Source organism: Drosophila melanogaster, chromosome 2R (assembly GCF_000001215.4).
Source record: "Drosophila melanogaster chromosome 2R".
Taxonomy (NCBI): Eukaryota; Metazoa; Arthropoda; class Insecta; order Diptera; family Drosophilidae; genus Drosophila; species Drosophila melanogaster.
The window spans coordinates 19,292,455-19,311,080 of record NT_033778.4 but is presented as its reverse complement, the minus strand read 5'-3'; the positions used below and the strand labels follow the sequence as shown (position 1 = coordinate 19,311,080).

The window sequence follows — 18,626 nt, the reverse complement described above, 5'->3', positions numbered from 1 at the left end:
GCAAGCAGGGTAAGTAAAAATTAGTTTAAATGTTGAAAAATGATTTTCATCCATATCATGATTAATTGACTATGTTATATTGTACAAACGTTCACATTTTTTAAAGCTTGCCATAGTAGCTTTCGTTACTATATAGATACTCACCACACTTGATTTACCGAAACTGTTAGCTTACATAGTATGTAGGTATGTATTTGCTAACAGACAGCTTAATTGTTATCTACTTTGATGTCGTGGCATTTGTTTAATAGAAGTAAATTTCGTTTCACCATTTACATGAAGAATAAAGAAGAAAAAGCTATGATAAATTAAAAATTAATACAATTTTACATTTTACTCAATAGTAGTATTTCCAATTAGAACTCTGTTCCAGTTGGAATTCTTCGGTATATTTGGTATATTCCTGGGAGAAACAATGGGTCACACTACGAAGTAGAGGAAATAAATACAAACAAATTGGGCTGTGTAGCGGAATTTAAATTTAAACTTTATCAACGGCAGTGTTAATTAGCGAACCTCTCGGCAAAAATGAATATAAATCTGCCGAATTTCAATGTGAAGAACCTGGTGAAGGAGGCGGGCAGCACAATATCACGAGTGGTGCAGGTGAACAAATCAATGAATTTGGGTGGCTGAAAAAAAAGCGGGTGGTGGTGAACTTTCGGTGGTTGGGCAAATGACAGATGTACCCCAAACCAATCTCAAGCACTTTCGTTGTTTCTTTGCCCTTTTCAACGGCTCTCCATTGTTTTCAATGACCTTTTCAGCTCACGGAGGAGAAACTGGGCACCACGGAGCGCACCGAGTACGACTTGCACTTCCAGAATCTCGCCGAGCGGGCTGATGTGACCAAGACATGGACGGAGAAGATAGTGCGCGACACAGAGTCGGTGCTGATACCCAATCCTCAGAACCGGGTCGAAGACTTCATCTTCGAGAAGATTGAAAAGTCGAAGCCAAAAAGGTTGAGCAACCTAGAGCACCTGGCTCTGGACATGATCGAGGCTGGGGGCGATTTCGGGCAGGATTTACCCTATGGTCAGGCTCTGATCAAGGTCGGCCAAGCGGAACAGAAACTGGGCCAGTGCGAGCACGACTTTATAGCCACCTCGGGCATTTGCTTTACACAGCCGTTGCGCAAGTTCCTAGACGGCGAAATGAAGACAATTGGCAAGGAGCGAGGCATCCTGGAGACCAAGCGCCTGGATCTGGACGCCTGCAAGAACAGGGTGAAGAAAGCGCGCAGCATGCTGGGTCAGCAATCGGTAAGTGGGTGGGATTTGATGGGGTTTCCTTATTGCAAGGGGGTATGATTGATTGGGTTTCGTAATGGCTTTTTCACTCACGGTCTTTTTCTGCCCTCTGCTGCCCGGAATTTTTAGAAAGATGGCATCTCGCCAGAGGCCGTCTTGGAACAGGTATCAAAACCTTGACCGAGCTCGTGCTCTAGATTTATGGCTAATCAATGAGCCAATTTCTAATTGCGATTTTTTCTAGGCGGAACGGGACTTGCGGGTGGCTCAGGCCGAGTTCGACCGGCAGGCGGAGATTACCAAGCTGCTGCTGGACGGGATCAGCACATCGCAGGCATCTCATTTGCGCCACTTGCACGCCTTCATCCAGACGCAAGTGCGCTACTACAAGCAGTGCGGCGATGTCATGGAGCAGCTGCAGCGTGAACTGGCCAAGTAAGTAGTAGGCGATCGATAGAGAATGACTGTGACTTCCACGTAGGCACCAAACGAATCTTTTCTTGCACACCAAAACACCATGTCCCATCCTTGATGAAACCCGTGGTCCCTTCTGGTGGTCTCACTGTGCGTTATGATATCTGCTTGTGGTCTTACAGAATGCAGCATCCCAAGCCACGCCTGCGTATCAATAGCGAAGACGTTGATTGTGGGCCTCCCAGCTCGGTGTCGATGCATTCTTGTGATTCCGATTCATTAGGGGGGATAGCCCTAGATAGCGATCCAGATCCCGATTTGGACAAGTCGCTTACGAATCTGCTCGAAGACTTTCACATAGAATTCGATACGACAGCCGTCTCCACAGTTTAGGGGTCTTGTTATTGTGATCTTCATATCGAATCGGATTCCATGCCCAGTTAACATTAGCATTTAATTTCAAATCATACGTACTAGATAGGTTGCTGTTATCGGTAGTTGTTGCACTTTGTAAAGTCAGGTTTCAGCAGCTCATCTCTCCATTTAGAGCTCGCTATCAAATCGAATCAAAAACTCATTAAACTCTGCATCTTCCATCAGCTTGGGAGGCCCCACGCCATACATTCCGCTCGACGTGAACGAGGCCAGTGCCAGCAAGTCCAACATATCGTCCGGAGCCGCAGCCCGTGGTCCTGGCAACAATCACTCTGCCAATATGGCTGCCACCGGCCACAAGCCTAATCAGCCCATGCACGTCAGCACGGATCAGATGCAGAGGGCACGCGTCCTTTGCTCCTACGACGCCAAGGATCACACCGAGCTTAATTTGAGCGCCAATGAGGTAAAGTAAAGAACAAATAATATCCTAAGCAATGCTTATATATAACTCATTTTTCAGGTGATCTTCGTGACGGAGTGCTCACCAGTAAACGAGGATTACATGTACGGAAAACAGGGTCTATTGAAGGGTCTGGTGCCACGCGCATTTGTTGAAATGCTCGACGAAGAGCACGATGTCACCCTCTAAGCCCTCCAGCAATTTGTTCAGCAATAATCAATCATTCAATAATCTCAAGCAAAATTAATGAACAAGAAAATACTCCAAGTACGGCAATACTCATATGTTAAGAAAGCAGACACGATCGAGAGAAGGGAACGGCAATTGGACAATTAAAGGATGCGGCCAAAGCGGCATTTGGCACTAGCAAGAGAGTACAATAATTTATTAGAATATACATACATAAATATATACAAGGCATAATATACATACATGAGCGTGTTGGTTAGTAAAAGCATTGTAGATTAGCCTTCGGTAATAATCAAACCCAGATCCATGCCCAAAGAGCTACGCTACTCCGTTGCACAGATCACGCTGTAATCAAATATGCATTCTGGCTGCCTGAAAAACCGTCAAGTTATACATGTAAATTTATGCAATTCCAAACATTATGATTGTTAAATCTAATCGCATATCTAAAGAGAAAGTGCTGTTTTATTAAGCTTCTCTACACTCGAAAAAGTATTATATATGTGTTATGTTTGTCAATATCTTAGTTAACAAGCGAAATTCTCTGTGCTTTACTATATATCCTATAATTATAAACGTAAGTATGAAATTGTTAATCCTATTATCTATATATTCAGCGAAGGCGTTTCCAATTATTATCTAATATATTTGCTGCAATTATTATGTTACCAAATTTTTCGTGCAATTTTTGAAAGTCAATTAAAAGAATATTGCTTGTTACATTTAAGGCAAAACTTTGAAACACCAAGGCGCTTGATAGCTAAAAAATAACAGATAAATATTGTTGAAAACGTACAATACAATAATTAAAAAGTAAACAACGATGATTTTTAGGTTTTCAGCAAACAAACAATGTTGTAATATGAAAAGCGAATTTTTAAACACCAACTATTATACTACATAATTACAAATATATGATCAAAATTAAAACAACAAAACCAAATTAAGTTCGATTTATTTTGTATTTCATTAGATTGCCCGTCCAGCTTTGAAAATCAGATCGAGATGGTAAGTGCTTTAAATTATATTTGTGAGCTTTTCTACGTAAAAGGAATAGAGGTGATTTGATTTCAAGAGTTCTATTATCTGAGTTCATTTATAGATGATCAAGTATTTGTTACTCATTTGTTCAATGATAGTGCATAATCACTTTAGAGAGATTTCGTATGTGAGAGCGAGGTGAACTTTAGACTTCAGCGATTATTATTTACAAGACTTTATTGGCATTCATACTAGGTTAACAATCAAGGGCTTAAAATTCGTATAAAAGTATATTGGTCTAGTTTTGATCCAAGATTCCAGTCGTAGTCACACCGCCATTTTCCAAAGTGGTCTTGGCGATGGTGGAAATCTTCTCATTGAGAGACCTATGATGACTGGATGTGGCAGCCTGTAGATTCTTAATCACTCGATCAGATGCCTGAATAGTGAGTGCCTTGGTCATGTTGAGCTCGTGTTGTGCAGTTGGCAGATTCAGATTGACTGCACGGGATGATCGCGATTGCGTCACAACCATTGCATAAATATCAATGGCTGCATTTGCCAGTCGTGTTAGCAAAATTTGTTCGTTAACTATGTTTTTGTTGTATCGCAGCAATAGTTCTTCCACCGATTGTCCAAAAAGATCAATACAATGGGCCGTTTTTTTGGCATAAGGCAAGAGTTCACCCACTACGTGGCCACTCAGATCGGTGCCGCCCAAGCCGACAGTGGAGGCCGCCCGCCTGGAGGCCTCTTTGAAAATCAGTCCCAAATTGGCCGAGGGATTCTTGAATGCGCGCTGCAGTTCCTTAAGGTGGGATCCCGCATATTGAATGCCAGTCAGGGCAATGAACAGCCGGAGAATGTCATTGGTGCCCTCGAATATGCGGAAAATGCGCAGGTCACGCAGGACTCGTTCCAATCCATTATCCACCATGTATCCCATGCCGCCCAGAATTTGTATAGCCTCGTCGCAAACATACCACGCGCTCTCCGAAGCATAGATCTTCGAGATGGCGGCTTCCAAGTGATAGTCCTTGCTGCCGGCATCCATGTTTTGTGAAATAGTAAACGCCATCGACTCCGTGGCGTACTGCAGAATGTTCATCTGAGCCAATTTCTCTTGGATGGATCCATAGTTCTTTAGTTTTTGACCAAACTGAACTCGATTGTTGGCATGCTCGGTGGCCTGTTCGATGCATTTCTTCATTGTTCCCGATAGCGTGGCGCCCATTCCAAACCGACCGTTGTTCAATATGTTCATGGCAACCTTGAATCCATCACCTTCCTTGCCGAGCACATTTTCAATTGGAATCTTTACATCTTCGAAATACACTTCGGCCGTGTTCGATGCCTTGATGCCCATTTTCTTCTCCGGTGGTCCATTGGTTACACCTCCGAAGGATCGTTCCACAATGAAGGCAGTGACCTTGTCCTTCTTCTCGCCAGTCTTCGGGTCCACCTGCTCGGTCTGTGCGAAAACGGTCATAATTTCGGCAATTCCGCCATTGGAAATCCAGATTTTTGAGCCATTAAGGACGTAGTGCTTTCCATCGGCACTCTTCACGGCACGGCATCGAATGGAACCCGCATCAGATCCGGAGCTGGGTTCCGTAAGGGCAAAGGCAGCGTACACCTGCTCGGCGGCCACCTTGGGCAGGTACTTCTCCTTCTGCTCGGGGGTGCCGTACAGCAGTATTCCCTTGAAGCCAATACTCTGATGGGCGCCAATCGTGATGCCCAGTCCCAGATCGTTGACACCCACAATGGCGCACAGCCTGCCGTACTGGGTATTGTTCAGACCGAGGCCACCGAATTCAGATGGCACTTGGATTCCGAAGGCCCCGAGCTCCCACAGAGCCGTCGAAGTGGTGTCATCTATTTTAGAGTTGGCATCGTTGCGGGCAGCGTCATTGACATCGGAGAAGAAACGCTCGAACGGATCTATCAGGCTGTTGGTCAGCTCCTTCTGCTCCGCGGTCAGGACATCCGGATACGGGAACACTTGGCTTGACACCAGTGATCCACGGAAGATGTTGGCCATAAAGGACTCATTCTCACTTGCCTTTTCCTTGCTGCGATTGCTTTCCGCCCCCAGTTTGGGACTGTGCGTCGCTATTTGCCTGCAAAGCGAGGCGTTTCCTGCCAGGTACCTGGTACTTTGGATCGTGTGCCTCCACATAGTTTCGAAATTGTTTGGTAAATCGCCCTTTGGACCGAGAGTCTGCAGTGTGCCCACATTCCCGATCACCCACGACGACGTCATCACCGCGACTTGCGCAGTCCAAATCTGGTATATTTCCTCAGAGCACCGAGTACCGGAGTATTCATCGTTTGGCATATTAAATTCAGTTGGTTTCCAAATCACTTAAAGAGTTTTTTAAATTTCGAAAAGTTTCTGGGGGAGTGTTTTTAGTCGTATTACTTGTTTTATATAACTGTTACTGCTTTTGAGAATTTTTGTATTGTATAGAACTTATCCAAAAATCGTTTAGCATCTTCAATTCTCTTTGTTTTCAAATCTCTGGAAGCGTTTTTAGAAATACAAAATGTATTTGAACCTAACTTAAATCTCGATCTGGATGTGGAAGAGAAGCATTTTGAACCAGATATTATAAATCTGATCCATCTGATGAAGAAGATTAAAGAAATGGTTTTGGAGTAATATTATTATCAATCCTGCTGTATATTGCAAATAGTTAATAATTTACCGCTGTTGATAAATACTAACTGCCCCCAACTCCAAATTAAAACACAAATGACGCTCTTAAACTGCAGTTTAATGTCGATAAATATGCGGCTTTTGAAAAGCTTACAAAAGTTCCCTTGTCGGTTGACCTTTTCTTTCTAAATCCTAACTCATTTCTGTTCAGTTAAATAAATATTTACAAAATGTACACGGTTTTCCATTACAATTAATAATATCTAGTTTCAGTTGATGCGACGTTGCTTAAAGTCTTTTCTTATCTAGTATCGATAATAAATTAATTGCTGCCAGCAGCATTTTTGCTAAATAGAATAGTTCCTCAAATCTTTTTACAATTCCTTAGGATAAGTTACCGTAGACTAAAGCGAAATTCAGTTGCAGAATTCAGATATGTATCTCTGGAGCTGGAGCTGTCTATGTTCTCATGGTGAGCGTTTGGCCGACTGTCATGATAGAATCCAGGAGTGTATAATACCTGCACATCGAAGATGATCAATTAATCCAGTTGGGCAATTATTTATTTATCTACTTACGATTTTCGCCCGGCGATAGCGTTATATGTATGTCCTCACGGCTCAGAACAGGGGCTAAAAGTAAACATTTGGCCAAAGCCCAGACACATGTATTTTTGCTTTTTACCAATAAAACGTGTAAAGCAACAACTTGCGAAGCTTGTGTAAATATTTAAATAACGTTCTTTATTTACTTTTGAGCGGGCTAAAAATAATAAACTCTGTTTCTCGTTGGCTTAATGCTAGTTTAACGGTTAGAGGATATTGTTAAATTAAACGGCCTGAGGCTGAGGCGATTGCATTTAATGTACATACATAAATCGAATATGTTAAAATAATTTAAAAAGGCCGCGCTTAAGCAATTCGTTTCCGTTCGCTGTTGTTTTCGTTTCGCACATGTCTTTCAGGTGGAGCCATGCAGTGGATAATGAACCTGCCGCCTACTAGTTTAAATGCTATCACAGTTTCAAAGTCGAGCATGCAAGAACAACAGTCAGGAGCTAGCTCATGCACGATAAGAGAACTTTGTTATCGTTTGGTGCAGCTTTTTGGGTTATGTATGCAGAGCGTACGGCTGCTGGGACGGCTGCTGTTGCTGCTCAATGCTGCCGGGTGGCGTGGCAGCAGCAGCAGCGGCCCCGCCTCCACTGGGAACAATGCGTATCATACCCGGCTGGATCCTAACGTTCTCACAGGCCTCACAAATATTTAGCTGTGGATGGTTGCGGAATGTACACATGTTGCAGGCCCACGAGTCCAGCGTCTCCTCCTCCTCATCCACATCGGAGTCGGACAGGAATTCTTCCTCCTGTTGTGGCTGCGGCTGCTGTTGCTGCTGCATCTGGTGTTGTAGCTGCTGTTGCTGCTGCATCTGCTGTTGTAACTGCTGCTGTCGCTGCTGCTGCAGATATTGCTGGAACTGATAGTACTGGGCGTACGTCGGTGGCGGCTCCTGCTGCAGCTGTAACAGTTGCTGTTGACTCTGCATCTGGGGCGTTAAACAGGCCGAGGTGGGAGCACTGCTGTGGTGCTGCCCAAAGTCCTGCACCGGCTGGGAGATGGGTGCTGCCGGCACCGAGTGCAGACGTAGTGAACTGGGCGGCGCCTGGACGCGAGCACTTTGACGCTGACGCGGGAATGGCTGTGGCTGTTGCTGCGGCTGCTGCTGTGAAGCATTGCTGGCTGGTAACAGGTGCTGGCGGTTCGTGGGATTGGCCGCCGGACCAGGGCCATTCGCCTGCGGTTCTGTGGATATAAGAGGGGCAGAGTCAGCATAGAAAAACCGATATACTTTGCAATCATCCTTACCATTTAAGCAGTCAAGCAGCCGATTACAGTCCTCAGTCAGTTGCTTGATATCTCTATCCAGTCTTTCAGATTCCCCCACCGGCACCGGCTCAGTCAGGATGTTGATCTCCTGCTCCAGGACGAGCAGGCGCTTCTTGTTGTCCCTCAGTGCATTGGCCAGCTTGTCGCGACGCTGCTTCTGACGCTCGATAGTGGCGGCACGAGCTGAAGTAGATAGAGAGAAGAAAAGCTGATCAATCGATTTGCTGACTGTGGAATGTGTAGCTCCGTTGGCCTGGCAACAAATGATTGCCTTGCGGCATTTCGAATTTCCAAATATTCCTCCCCGCGGCTAGATTTATTTTTCTGTCTAACGCCTCCCATTTTATTACTCTGTTTTGTTGCTAAAAATATTTACCCCACCAAACGCCTGTCTGCCGCAGAGTGAAAGGGGTTCATAAACAGAATTTATATTTAAATAGATAAATTTAGTTAAAATGCGCAAGCAAGCACAACCAAAAATCAATCTAATAATAATTTATTCCTACGAAAAAAAAGGTAAAAATAAATGAATACAAAAAACACACAGACAAAGTCTTTCGATGCATTTTGTGTTTGGCTTTGGGCGACTGTTCATGTGAATATTTTTAGACGCTTGATAGATTTCCAACGGAAATAGCCAACAGGGCAGTGGGCCAAGGGATCTCTGAATATGTCACATCATTATGTGCGATTCGCTGGCATCTTAATTGATAAATTATTTCGTTAATGGCTCTAGCTTTTCTAAATTCCAATTTGTGTTCTATACACCGATGGAAAATTCTCCAACAATATGAACGACATTTAAAGTGGTTTCTCGTGATAGCGTCGCGTGATTAAATGTCAAAGTGTAAGTGCCTTTTGGGCCCACGCTGCGTATGCTTAATACCTTAGCTAATCAAACGGAGAGATTTTCCTGTTCGCTTTCTTCTCTTTTTCTTTGTTTCTTCTCTGGTTTTACCAACCACCCACACGAATCGCCCTGAACTTGAACGACTTGCGGCGAAAACAAATTGAAAACGTCGCAGAAAGAGCGGCAAAAGCAACAGACGTATAAATAATGTGAAAAGTGAGATGGATGGGGGGTACGAAATCGGGAAAAACATGGCCAAAGCCAGAAGCCAGACAAAAAACAAAAGACAGCATTTTTAAACTCGTGGGCGGTCGATATGGTTAATGTTTTAAACGAAATATAATTAATTAATAATATAAATCGTGTACAATATGCTTGTTTATCTATCGCTTTCTTCTACAACGCTGAGCTATGACGGTTCTCAATCATATTAAGTATATAAAAACCATTCAATACGGCATCAGCTGCTGATTTTCCTTTCTCGTGATCTCACTTACTATCGCCTACTGATAACTGCCCCATCCCGTAGTTAATGACGTCAAGATGTATCTCCATCTATAACATGTTCGCTTTTGTTTTATAATTAAACCTATTTCACAATCATTGATCGCTGGTTGTGATCCCATATCTTGAACACAAGCCGCATCGATTATGACACCGGCTAACCCCTGCATTGTGGCACTTTGAACCCATCCCCAGCAATCCGTTAAAGCAAATTAAACCCTGCCAAAAATGTTCGAAGTTTGCGAAACATAAGACAGTCCAGTTCCCGCTAATTCTATTTCAGGGCGTAATTCAATTTCGTTATCAAGTGTAAACAATATTGGGCGAATCTGTCCGCTGATAACAAAACTTCGGAGCCCCACTACGACGTCGTCTGGTCGATAAGCATTGGAATCCAACGGGCATTGGAACTCAATAAAAACAAGAATGTAGGTTTGAAGCAATAGAAACACTTGTCAGTTGATTATAGAATCCACTCTCGTTTAAAATTTAGCACACTTTTGGAATATCATTAACTTATGACGATTGATGGCAATTATCCAACGATGGACTATATTTCAAAATGCTTTTTCCATCTTCTGCTAAAACTACGTTACTAGAGTATAACCGTGAAAAATGTCAATATAAAGCAACTTGGCCGGGCACGTGTGCCCCTAGGTTCCAGCTATATGTATGCACCCCAATTTTGATAATGGGTAACCCACCTTCGCGATCGCATTCCTCCATGACACCTTCGTAAAGGGGCATGGTGGGACTACTGTCCGTGCTATTGCTGATCCCAATGTTGTTATTGTCGCTGACGGCATGGTTGTTACTATAGTTGGATGCCACAATGTGATTCTGCTCCTGCGTGGGATATGGGAAAACGTCCGACGTCATATCAGCGTCCCCCAGACCATCTGCCACCACTGCTGCGGGCGGAGGAGGCTGCTGGTTTGCCGGAACACTTGTCACCGGCTCACAGGGCGTTGCGTACAAGGTCCTTGGGCGAACGCTGCCCGCACTGAAGACACTGCCCTCGTCCGTCACAGTCAGCTGGAAATTCTTCTGCGTCCCACGACGTGCGTCAAAACTAACGCTGGAGTAGGTGATCCCACTGCCCTGCCCACTGGGCGCCGGACCGGCGGTGATGTCAATGGCCGATTGTGCCGAGCCCGTCGGCTGGCGCAGGGTGAGATTGAGCGAGGTGAAGCTCTTGCGTCCACCAGGCGCACTTGGTGACGCTGCCGAACTGGGCGAGGGTAGCCGCGGCGTACACGCGGTCGTCGGCGGAAAGTCAATGCTGCGAAAGTCGCGCGCGTACGGCGGCTCTGGCTGTAGCGTTATGACTGAACGATGTCGCACCGGCGAGGGTTGTTGTTGCGTTGATGCGATTGCTGCTGACGCCGCAGCAGCAGTAGCCGCCGCCGACGTTGGTGACGATAAGGGGACCGCGTTGAGCGAAAGCTCCGATTCGCTGGAGCTCATGGGACTGGTGAGACACGAGGAATCGTTGGAGAAGCTGCCGGGCTTCGGTTTGGGTGGCGGCGGAAGTGGCGGTGCCCGGCGTAGCGGCTTGCTCAAGGAAGTGGGCGTCAGCTGGGCTGGCTGGTGATCCCTCTGCTGTCGCTGCTGGCGCTGCATAATCTTTTGCTGCAGCTGAGTGCTAAACTGACGTTGCAGATTGAGCGTCGTGGGTCGCGGCCTGGGCTGCGTATCAGGATGTGGGCTACCAACACCTGGCGGCGTAGCCACTCCATTGCTCAGCACAGCTTCCGGCTGCGGTGGTGCTATCCGTGACGGCTTGAGCGGCGTGGGAGGCTTGGCCTGCCTATTCTGGTGGTGTTGCTGCTGCTGTTGCTGCAGCACCTTTGCCGGATAGCTCTGCACTGGGATAGGATGAAGCGCGAGCTCCTTCCTCAACATCTGGATACAGTTTTCGCGCTGATGGCAATTCTCATTGACGCATTGCGTCACTATGGCATCGGGTATCGTGGGGAACTCCTGCTTCATCTCATGAAACAGGTGCATAATACTAATGTTGGTGCAATGGCAGCTCGGCTTGGCCTTGCCACTGCTGGCTTCCTGTTGTTGCTGTGGATGCGTTGCGTGATCCAGCAGCTCCAGCTGCTCATAGCTCCCGCTGCGGCTGGCGGGACTGTTGGGATTCGGGTTTGGACTGGGGTTGGGACTCTGGTGCTGATTCTGTTTCTTCCGCTGAAAGTGCTGATTGATCGCCTCAGCTAGGGGGTTCCCCTTGCCGACTGTTTTGCCATTCAATTGATGGGTGTTTGATCCGGGCGGCATTGGTGGTGTAGCCGCCATTTTAGGCCATCATTTGTCACAGCTGGAGACCTGGAAAATGCAAGAGAACACATTAGTCAGGTGCTTGGCTATAATTCAATTACTAAGAGGAAAGGAAATCGATTTCTCGGTTCACCCATTCGGGATTATACCATTGCCCGATTTAGAACGTTTACTAAGCATGTTTGCGAGCACTTTCTCTAGTTCTTTTTTTTTATACATTTTTCAAAATAATAAAAAAGCTGCGGATAAGCAGGGACGGAGAGAGATCTCGGCCAAAATGACATGGGATATTTAAAAATATTTATGACACAACGTAGCCGTGCCATATTGTCTATATCTCTCGCTTTGATTGACCAAAAGAATGGGCCATTGTCAAGGATAGCACAAATAAGTGGTAATATCTGGTAGATACTATCTATTGCCGGAATAGATAAGTTAGATATGGCAAACTATACACGATAGTAAATCGTGTATGCGGATAAAGTTATATTTATAATAAAACTTGTTTTGTATGCAAAAGTTAAACAACACTTTAAATAAAGACCAAACTTAAATTTAGGCTTTTTTTAATTTTCATTTTAACTTACATTGTATATAAATGAATTGTATTTTGTTATCAATTGCCAGTGATTTAACTCAGTTATAGCACTATGAAATCTTTTAAAAACTTGTAATTTCATAAAATTTTCTTTATCATTTATGAAAGTATTTTATTTATGTAGCCAAAATGTATCACACAATTTAAAAAATTTAAAAAATTTCTTTGCCGTGATTAACACAGCTTGTTTTAAAAATGAGGTGTTTACTATTTAGTTGTTTCGGAGAAATGACAATTGTTTTGTTTAATATTGTTTTTCCTCCAACGCAACTTTTAATCATAAGTGCGAAAACCTCACGAAGTTCGCGTTAGAAAAGTCTTTGCAATTTCCGTTTGCTTCGAACGCGTTTGAACGCTTTAAATGCCAGCGAAGAACTGAAGTACAAATATCGCACATTTTGAGAACTAAAGGCCTACAAATCGAAAAGATCACGATGAGCACCAAAGAGGCACACATTCGGCTTATGTGTGTGTGTGGAAAATGTTTGAGAGAGCGTAAACAAAAGGTATAATATGTGTACTTATTCCCGAGAAAATTGTAGAAATTCGAACTAAAACACAGAGTTAACAATAAACACACAATAAAAAACAAAACATTCCGTTGCGAAGTTTGTGAAGTTCACAATGGGAATACTTGAATAAAATGGCGCATATCAAGCATACGCAATGTGGAACAAGTAGGTTGTTACGCTGGGAAATTCGCAATAAATGTGAGAAAAATAATAGATCCCGTAACGAATCAATTAAATCATTCAATATTTTTGCCACACCAATACCACTTTGTAACAGAAATTTGGATCTTTCTCTTAGCCGCTCTCTTTTATAAAAATAAATTTTTGTGTGGGTGTTTTTCACACCAACACTACGAAGCTAAGAAAATTGAATGAAATATTCGAAAAAAGGCAACAACAACAAGAAGCATGTACATATAAAACAAAACAAAAAAAAAAACGCAAAAAAATCAAGGCACAAAATTAATGATATGCTTGCTAAGGTGAAAGAGTTGAAGACGCAGGAAATTAATATTAAAAAGCGAAAACCCATCAAATGGGATAAGCATTTAATTGCTGTCCATCAACGACCAAATGAAAAGCGCCTAAATTAGTTAGCGGCTTAGCCAAGTATTAGAACCGCCCTCGCAGTCCCACTTTTATACTAACAAAATAAATAAAAACAAATAATAAACCGAAGCAAAACCATGTCAGCGAGACAAAATCTATACAAGAAATGTATAATTCATTCAAATATAAGCCACTAAATTAGCGGCGATGGCGCCTTAAAATTGGCCAGCAAAACATAAATAATAAATTATAATTGTCTATGTATATGTTTCACACTTTCCAGTTGCTGTTTATTTTAAAATCAAAGCCAAGCGGTTTTCGCTTGCGATAACAACATTTTCAAGTTGCTAAGGAAATTAAGAAGCCATTAAAGATAAACCCCAGAATATGATGAAAACAATTCTTCTTGTCTTCTGTATTTTTTTTTATTTTTTTTTTTCTCGCTAGTTCCATAAAATTCCAACATCATTTTGTGGGGTACTTATAAACGGATGAGCGGAACACGTAAATTGCGATCTGATATTTGAAAATATTTAGACAATTTCTCCTTTTTTTTTGGTGCCAAGGGGTCGATGGGAAGGCAATGAAAATTCGTTTTCTGTGCTCTTTAGATTGCTACGTTTTGTTTGCCAGCTTCGTCTGCCTTTCGGTTTTCCCCCTCGCTTTTCTTTTTTCCTTATAGCGGGTGGCAGACAAACAACAACAAGCATGGGGCGATCGACTGCAGACGTAAACGACCTTCACAATTAGCCAGATATATGCAGGGCAGATAGGAGAGATAGAGATACAAAGATACACACATACAGACGCGTTGCCCAGAATGCACAAGCCAGAAAATCGGAAATCGACGTCAAATATTTCGCAGGCCATAGTGTATATAAGAAATTGAGAGTACTCGTGTGGAATGATAATACTGTGCATACAAATGTATCTTCCTTCATATTCAAAGTACAGTGCGGTTCGCATCTGCAAGGATACTATCCAGATATCTGAACAAATGGGTTATTCTCAACAGGACTATTAATAAAATCACTTACCATTATTTTGTGAATAATGGTATAATTGCCCATAGTGAAGGAACTTTCTTATAAATTACTTTTATAGATGTACAAATATCAAAGGAACTACTATATCTTTTATGTTTGCAAACTGTGTATTTATGATGCATTCGATTTTAGGAAACACTTACATTTTCGCTACGCACTGTTTGCACAATATATGTATGTACTTATGGTACAGGTAAAAGATCATTTGTATTATTCTATACTTCGGTTTTTTATTTCATTCTGCCTTTTCGAGGACACGCAAAACAAACTTAAAACAAGCTAAGAGCAACAAAGACATGAAAAAAAAAATAAATAAAAGTTCGCACTGTGTGCCAAAAGCATACAAAATAAAAAAAGTTTACAAAGTCATTAAAATTATGGCAGCTCACGATTGTTTAGGTATTTTGGATTGTGAGGGCGTGAAATTTTCGGTGGGTGTGCGCACTACGGGAAAACTCTTGTAATTAGTTGAGCAAAATTTCCATTCATTAAAATGCCTTTGTAAAAATCATGGTGGCACGTGTTCTTCTGCCGATTTACATGAAATTGTCTTATGGGAATTTCCAATGATTTGATTACATTTCGGTACACAGATGCCAACAAACGAAAAGGCATCAAAATGTTGTTAATAGAATTAATTTTGTACTCTGTTATTTTCGAAATATTTAAAATATCTACCAAACCAGTTTTATCCTGAAATAGTGGCAGTTTTAAGACTTTTCAACTAATGCCAAAGCTAGCTTTTAATGGTTTCTATCAAATCTATTACTTTTGATTGATTTACAGCGAAACGAACGTGTAATCGCTCTGTCCATCAACCCAATAAGTCTGTTAATATCTTGGCTGGACTGGGGAATTACCATGCCGCCTTGGCGCCCTCGAAGACTTTGAGGTATCGATGCATATTGACCGGAAATCTCTCTGTCTGGCATGTCAAAAAATAAACATATATAAATAACAAAAAATCGCCAAAAATATGCTTGAATACAAAAATAATTGCGAAAGGAACTACGTACTAGATGGCGTCCCTCCCGCACCTTCAACTTGGTTTTGAAACACAAAACATATGGACAGACGAAAAGAACGGGAAAGGGAATGCGAAGGGAATAAACGAAGGAAAGAGGCAGCAGTAAATAACATGGAAAACAACTTTCACTTTGTCGCAAAAAAAAAAAAAAAAAAAAAACGAGTCGGAAATTAAATAAAAAAGAGATAGAGCAACGAAAAGTATGTGAATTGTGAAAATTATAAATCAAATGCAGAGACATGAAATGGAATGGAAGCAGCCACACAAAATACCAAAAGACGAAAAATGGAACGAAAATAATTTTATTTTGTATTTCGCTGCTCGCTCGCCGATTTTCTTTTGCTTTTCTTGCCTCGCCAATAATTTGAAGAGGCGTTTTGCGGAATTTTCTGCAGACGTCAGGCCTTGACGTCATTGCCGAATTCTAGAATTGAATATGGGCATGGGAATCAAACTCGGAGGGGCAATGGAACTTAGCGATCGCTATGGAAAATCAAAGTGGAACACCTCGCCTGTCTCCTCTGAAATAATAACTAATACACGGTATTCATTTATCGATGTTGGAGGCTTGTGATGAACCCTCCAATCGCCGCAATTTGCCTTTTCAAATTTGTGAAAATAATCGAAGCGGAGTTATTTTTAGTCGATGTCCAAATCCAACCAGGTGTGCTGCGGTTGCCCACGTTATCGCGCGACATTTGTGTCTCTTCGCAACAGGGGACATACATATGTACACACACATATACTATATATTTTCCTGAACTCGTCCCTTCCCGAAGCTAAATATCAACAAAATTGCTGGCGATAAGATAGATTTAAATTGATGGGAAAGTTTTCATTGAGATCGCAGGAATACACCGTACAGTAGTTACTCAAGTAGGTTAAACACTTAGATGTAAGATTCTTAAGTTTTGCTGATACAGTATTTGAATAGAAGGACCAACGTTATGAAAATGAGTCTATACGTATTAATCTATTATGTCAGAAGAGCGTTTCAGCTCTGTCATATCAGCATGACATTCAAAAAAGCTGTACTCTGTGCATGGAGTAAGGCAGTTATTAATGCGTGGAATAAGCACACAATCGAACGTGATTTACATAAACAAAAGGATTTATTTAGTTTCACCCATATAAACAAAAGGATTTCTAAGTCAGCTTTTAAGTTTCATTTGATTTGCATATTTGGTACATAAAAACTCAATTTTTCAAACGAAATTTTGTGGAACTCCAACAATTTTTTCTTTAAAACATACATAGTTGCTCACTATCTTGAGAATTTAAAATTTATAAAGTAATTAAATTTTTAGTTCGTGATAAACATACATAAATTAGAAGTCGCTTTAAACGTCATTTAAATCGCGTTTTAATTTATGACGTCTTTTGGAGACTTGTATTTATTAATATATTGCGAGATAAAGGGTAATTTTGGTGTTATAGCTGAAAATATTTAACAGCCTTGTCGCTCAAAAGCAGAGTTAACGCTTAAATACGGAAGAAGAATTCAGATAATCACAAACAGATGAGGGTTTCTCTCTCTGCTTTATATTTGCACTCTCAACTGCTGAAATGCCGGGAAATTCCCGCAATTACAAGAAAACCGCCACATAAACAAAGTCACAAAACGAAACAGCAACAATGATCAACACTTAAAAAAATAAATAAAATGTTTCTTGTTTGTTTTACCAAAACTTTTTATTTCCGAAAGTTACAAAACTAAGCTGCTAGTATAAATATTATAAAAGTTTCACAATTGGCAATATAATGCGGTAATGCGGAGCTCTTGAATAAAACTTGCGTTTTTCTTACAGTGCATAACAAGTGCAAAAACTTGTGAACTTGTTTTCTTAATACGAAACCAAACCGAAGCAAAAACAACGTACAGAGAGCGCTTATTGTTATTGATAGTGGGAGAAAATCTAAAAGCACACATAGCAAATCAATATTTGCACTTTGCGATTAGAAGCGCTTGGAGGGGGTTGAGTGGGCGGTGGGTGGGTGGTGGTCGGGGGATGTACCCGAACGATTCGTTTACATATTTCGAAAAGACGGCCATTTCGAGGGAGTTTCAGCCGTTATCAATAGGCGGAAATACGTATACGCATGTACGAATGGGTAATACAGTTACGTGCAGTCTTGCACAGACACACGAACACCAATGTGCAGTGCGAGTGCGAAAGAGACACGTAATGGCTGTGTTAACGGCACAAGATAAAAACCAGCTACAGCCAGCGTGGGTGCGAGCGAGAGGGAGGGAGAGAGCGCAAGAGAGAGAGAGAGAGAGAGCAAAAAACAGGTGACATTGGCAGCTACGCAATAGTAGATAAAAAATATCCATACATATATAAAAACAACCGAGATCGATTGAAAATGTGAAACGTTGGGAAACTTGGTATGGCCCCTCCCCCTTAAAAAACGCATTCACAACTTGTTGCCCGTTTGGAAATGTGTTTATTTATTGCTTTTATTTGGTGCACTAGGTGATCTGCATGTGTGCGAGTTGTTTTTCACAATTTGTTATTTGCACACAGAGCAGATCCACCCACACCTGTGCACTTCCCAATTGTATGTGGATGTGTGCGTGAGCAGAAGAAGCAAAATCCACAGATTTACAATTTGCATCCTTACCGAATAAGTTAAATTCTTGACTTTTCCAATGTTCCTTTGTTGCTCCGCTCTTTTTGTCGTTTGTTCTTTGACATTCAAATTGTGATTTCGATATTTTGGTGCTTTTCAATCTGAATCTTTTCCACTTTTGCCCCTTCGATTTCCTCGTTGGCTTTGTTTTCGTTTTTCTTTTCTCACACACTCACAACTACACACACAGTTCACGCAAAAGCTCCGCTTTGTTTTAATTTAGTTATTTATTTTATTTTTCGCAGTAAACTTAATTAAATGTATTTTTCACGTCGCTCTTTTCGCGATCACAAAACAGCAGTGTGACCATAAAAGGTGGGTTGAAAAGCCCGAAAGGTTTTGGGTTAAAATTACCAAATCGAGAAATACCAAATTTTTAAGACTTTCATTTCCTTGT

General features: G+C 42.0%; 3 protein-coding genes across 9 annotated transcripts; 1 reads left to right on the top strand and 2 right to left on the bottom strand.

Moving 5' to 3' along the window:
- Positions 1-415: 415 nt before the first annotated feature.
- EndoB (Endophilin B) lies at positions 416-3,634 on the top strand. 4 transcript variants are annotated; one of them, NM_137566.4, is made up of 6 exons: positions 416-606; positions 768-1,265; positions 1,383-1,418; positions 1,498-1,688; positions 2,268-2,508; positions 2,566-3,634. In NM_137566.4, the coding sequence occupies exons 1-6, from the start codon at positions 529-531 to the stop codon at positions 2,692-2,694; spliced, it is 1,173 nt and encodes a 390-aa protein (NP_611410.1). In that variant the 5' UTR covers positions 416-528; the 3' UTR covers positions 2,695-3,634. The 4 variants fall into 4 exon arrangements, with proteins under 4 accessions (NP_611410.1, NP_001097375.1, NP_725873.1 ...); NM_001103905.3 differs by lacking the exon at positions 2,268-2,508 and adding an exon at positions 1,850-2,054; NM_166340.3 differs by lacking the exon at positions 1,383-1,418.
- Position 3,635: 1 nt separating this feature from the next.
- Acadvl (Acyl-CoA dehydrogenase very long chain) lies at positions 3,636-5,909 on the bottom strand. Of its 2 annotated transcripts, none has more exons than NM_001299682.1 (1): positions 3,636-5,909. In NM_001299682.1, the coding sequence occupies exon 1, from the start codon at positions 5,855-5,857 to the stop codon at positions 3,974-3,976; it is 1,884 nt and encodes a 627-aa protein (NP_001286611.1). In that variant the 5' UTR covers positions 5,858-5,909; the 3' UTR covers positions 3,636-3,973. The 2 variants fall into 2 exon arrangements, with proteins under 2 accessions (NP_001286611.1, NP_611409.2); NM_137565.3 differs by having other exon boundaries at positions 3,897-5,909.
- Positions 5,910-6,572: 663 nt separating this feature from the next.
- Positions 6,573-18,552, bottom strand: Tab2 (TAK1-associated binding protein 2). Of its 3 annotated transcripts, NM_001274157.1 has the most exons (6): positions 18,221-18,552; positions 10,282-11,911; positions 8,203-8,406; positions 7,564-8,139; positions 6,916-6,969; positions 6,573-6,857 (listed from the first exon to the last, which is right to left on the bottom strand). In NM_001274157.1, the coding sequence occupies exons 2-6, from the start codon at positions 11,879-11,881 to the stop codon at positions 6,829-6,831; spliced, it is 2,463 nt and encodes an 820-aa protein (NP_001261086.1). In that variant the 5' UTR covers positions 11,882-11,911; positions 18,221-18,552; the 3' UTR covers positions 6,573-6,828. The 3 variants fall into 3 exon arrangements, with proteins under 3 accessions (NP_001261086.1, NP_611408.2, NP_001246417.1); NM_137564.3 differs by lacking the exons at positions 6,573-6,857; positions 6,916-6,969 and having other exon boundaries at positions 7,057-8,139; NM_001259488.2 differs by lacking the exons at positions 6,573-6,857; positions 6,916-6,969; positions 18,221-18,552 and adding an exon at positions 12,451-12,838 and having other exon boundaries at positions 7,057-8,139.
- Positions 18,553-18,626: the final 74 nt, after the last annotated feature.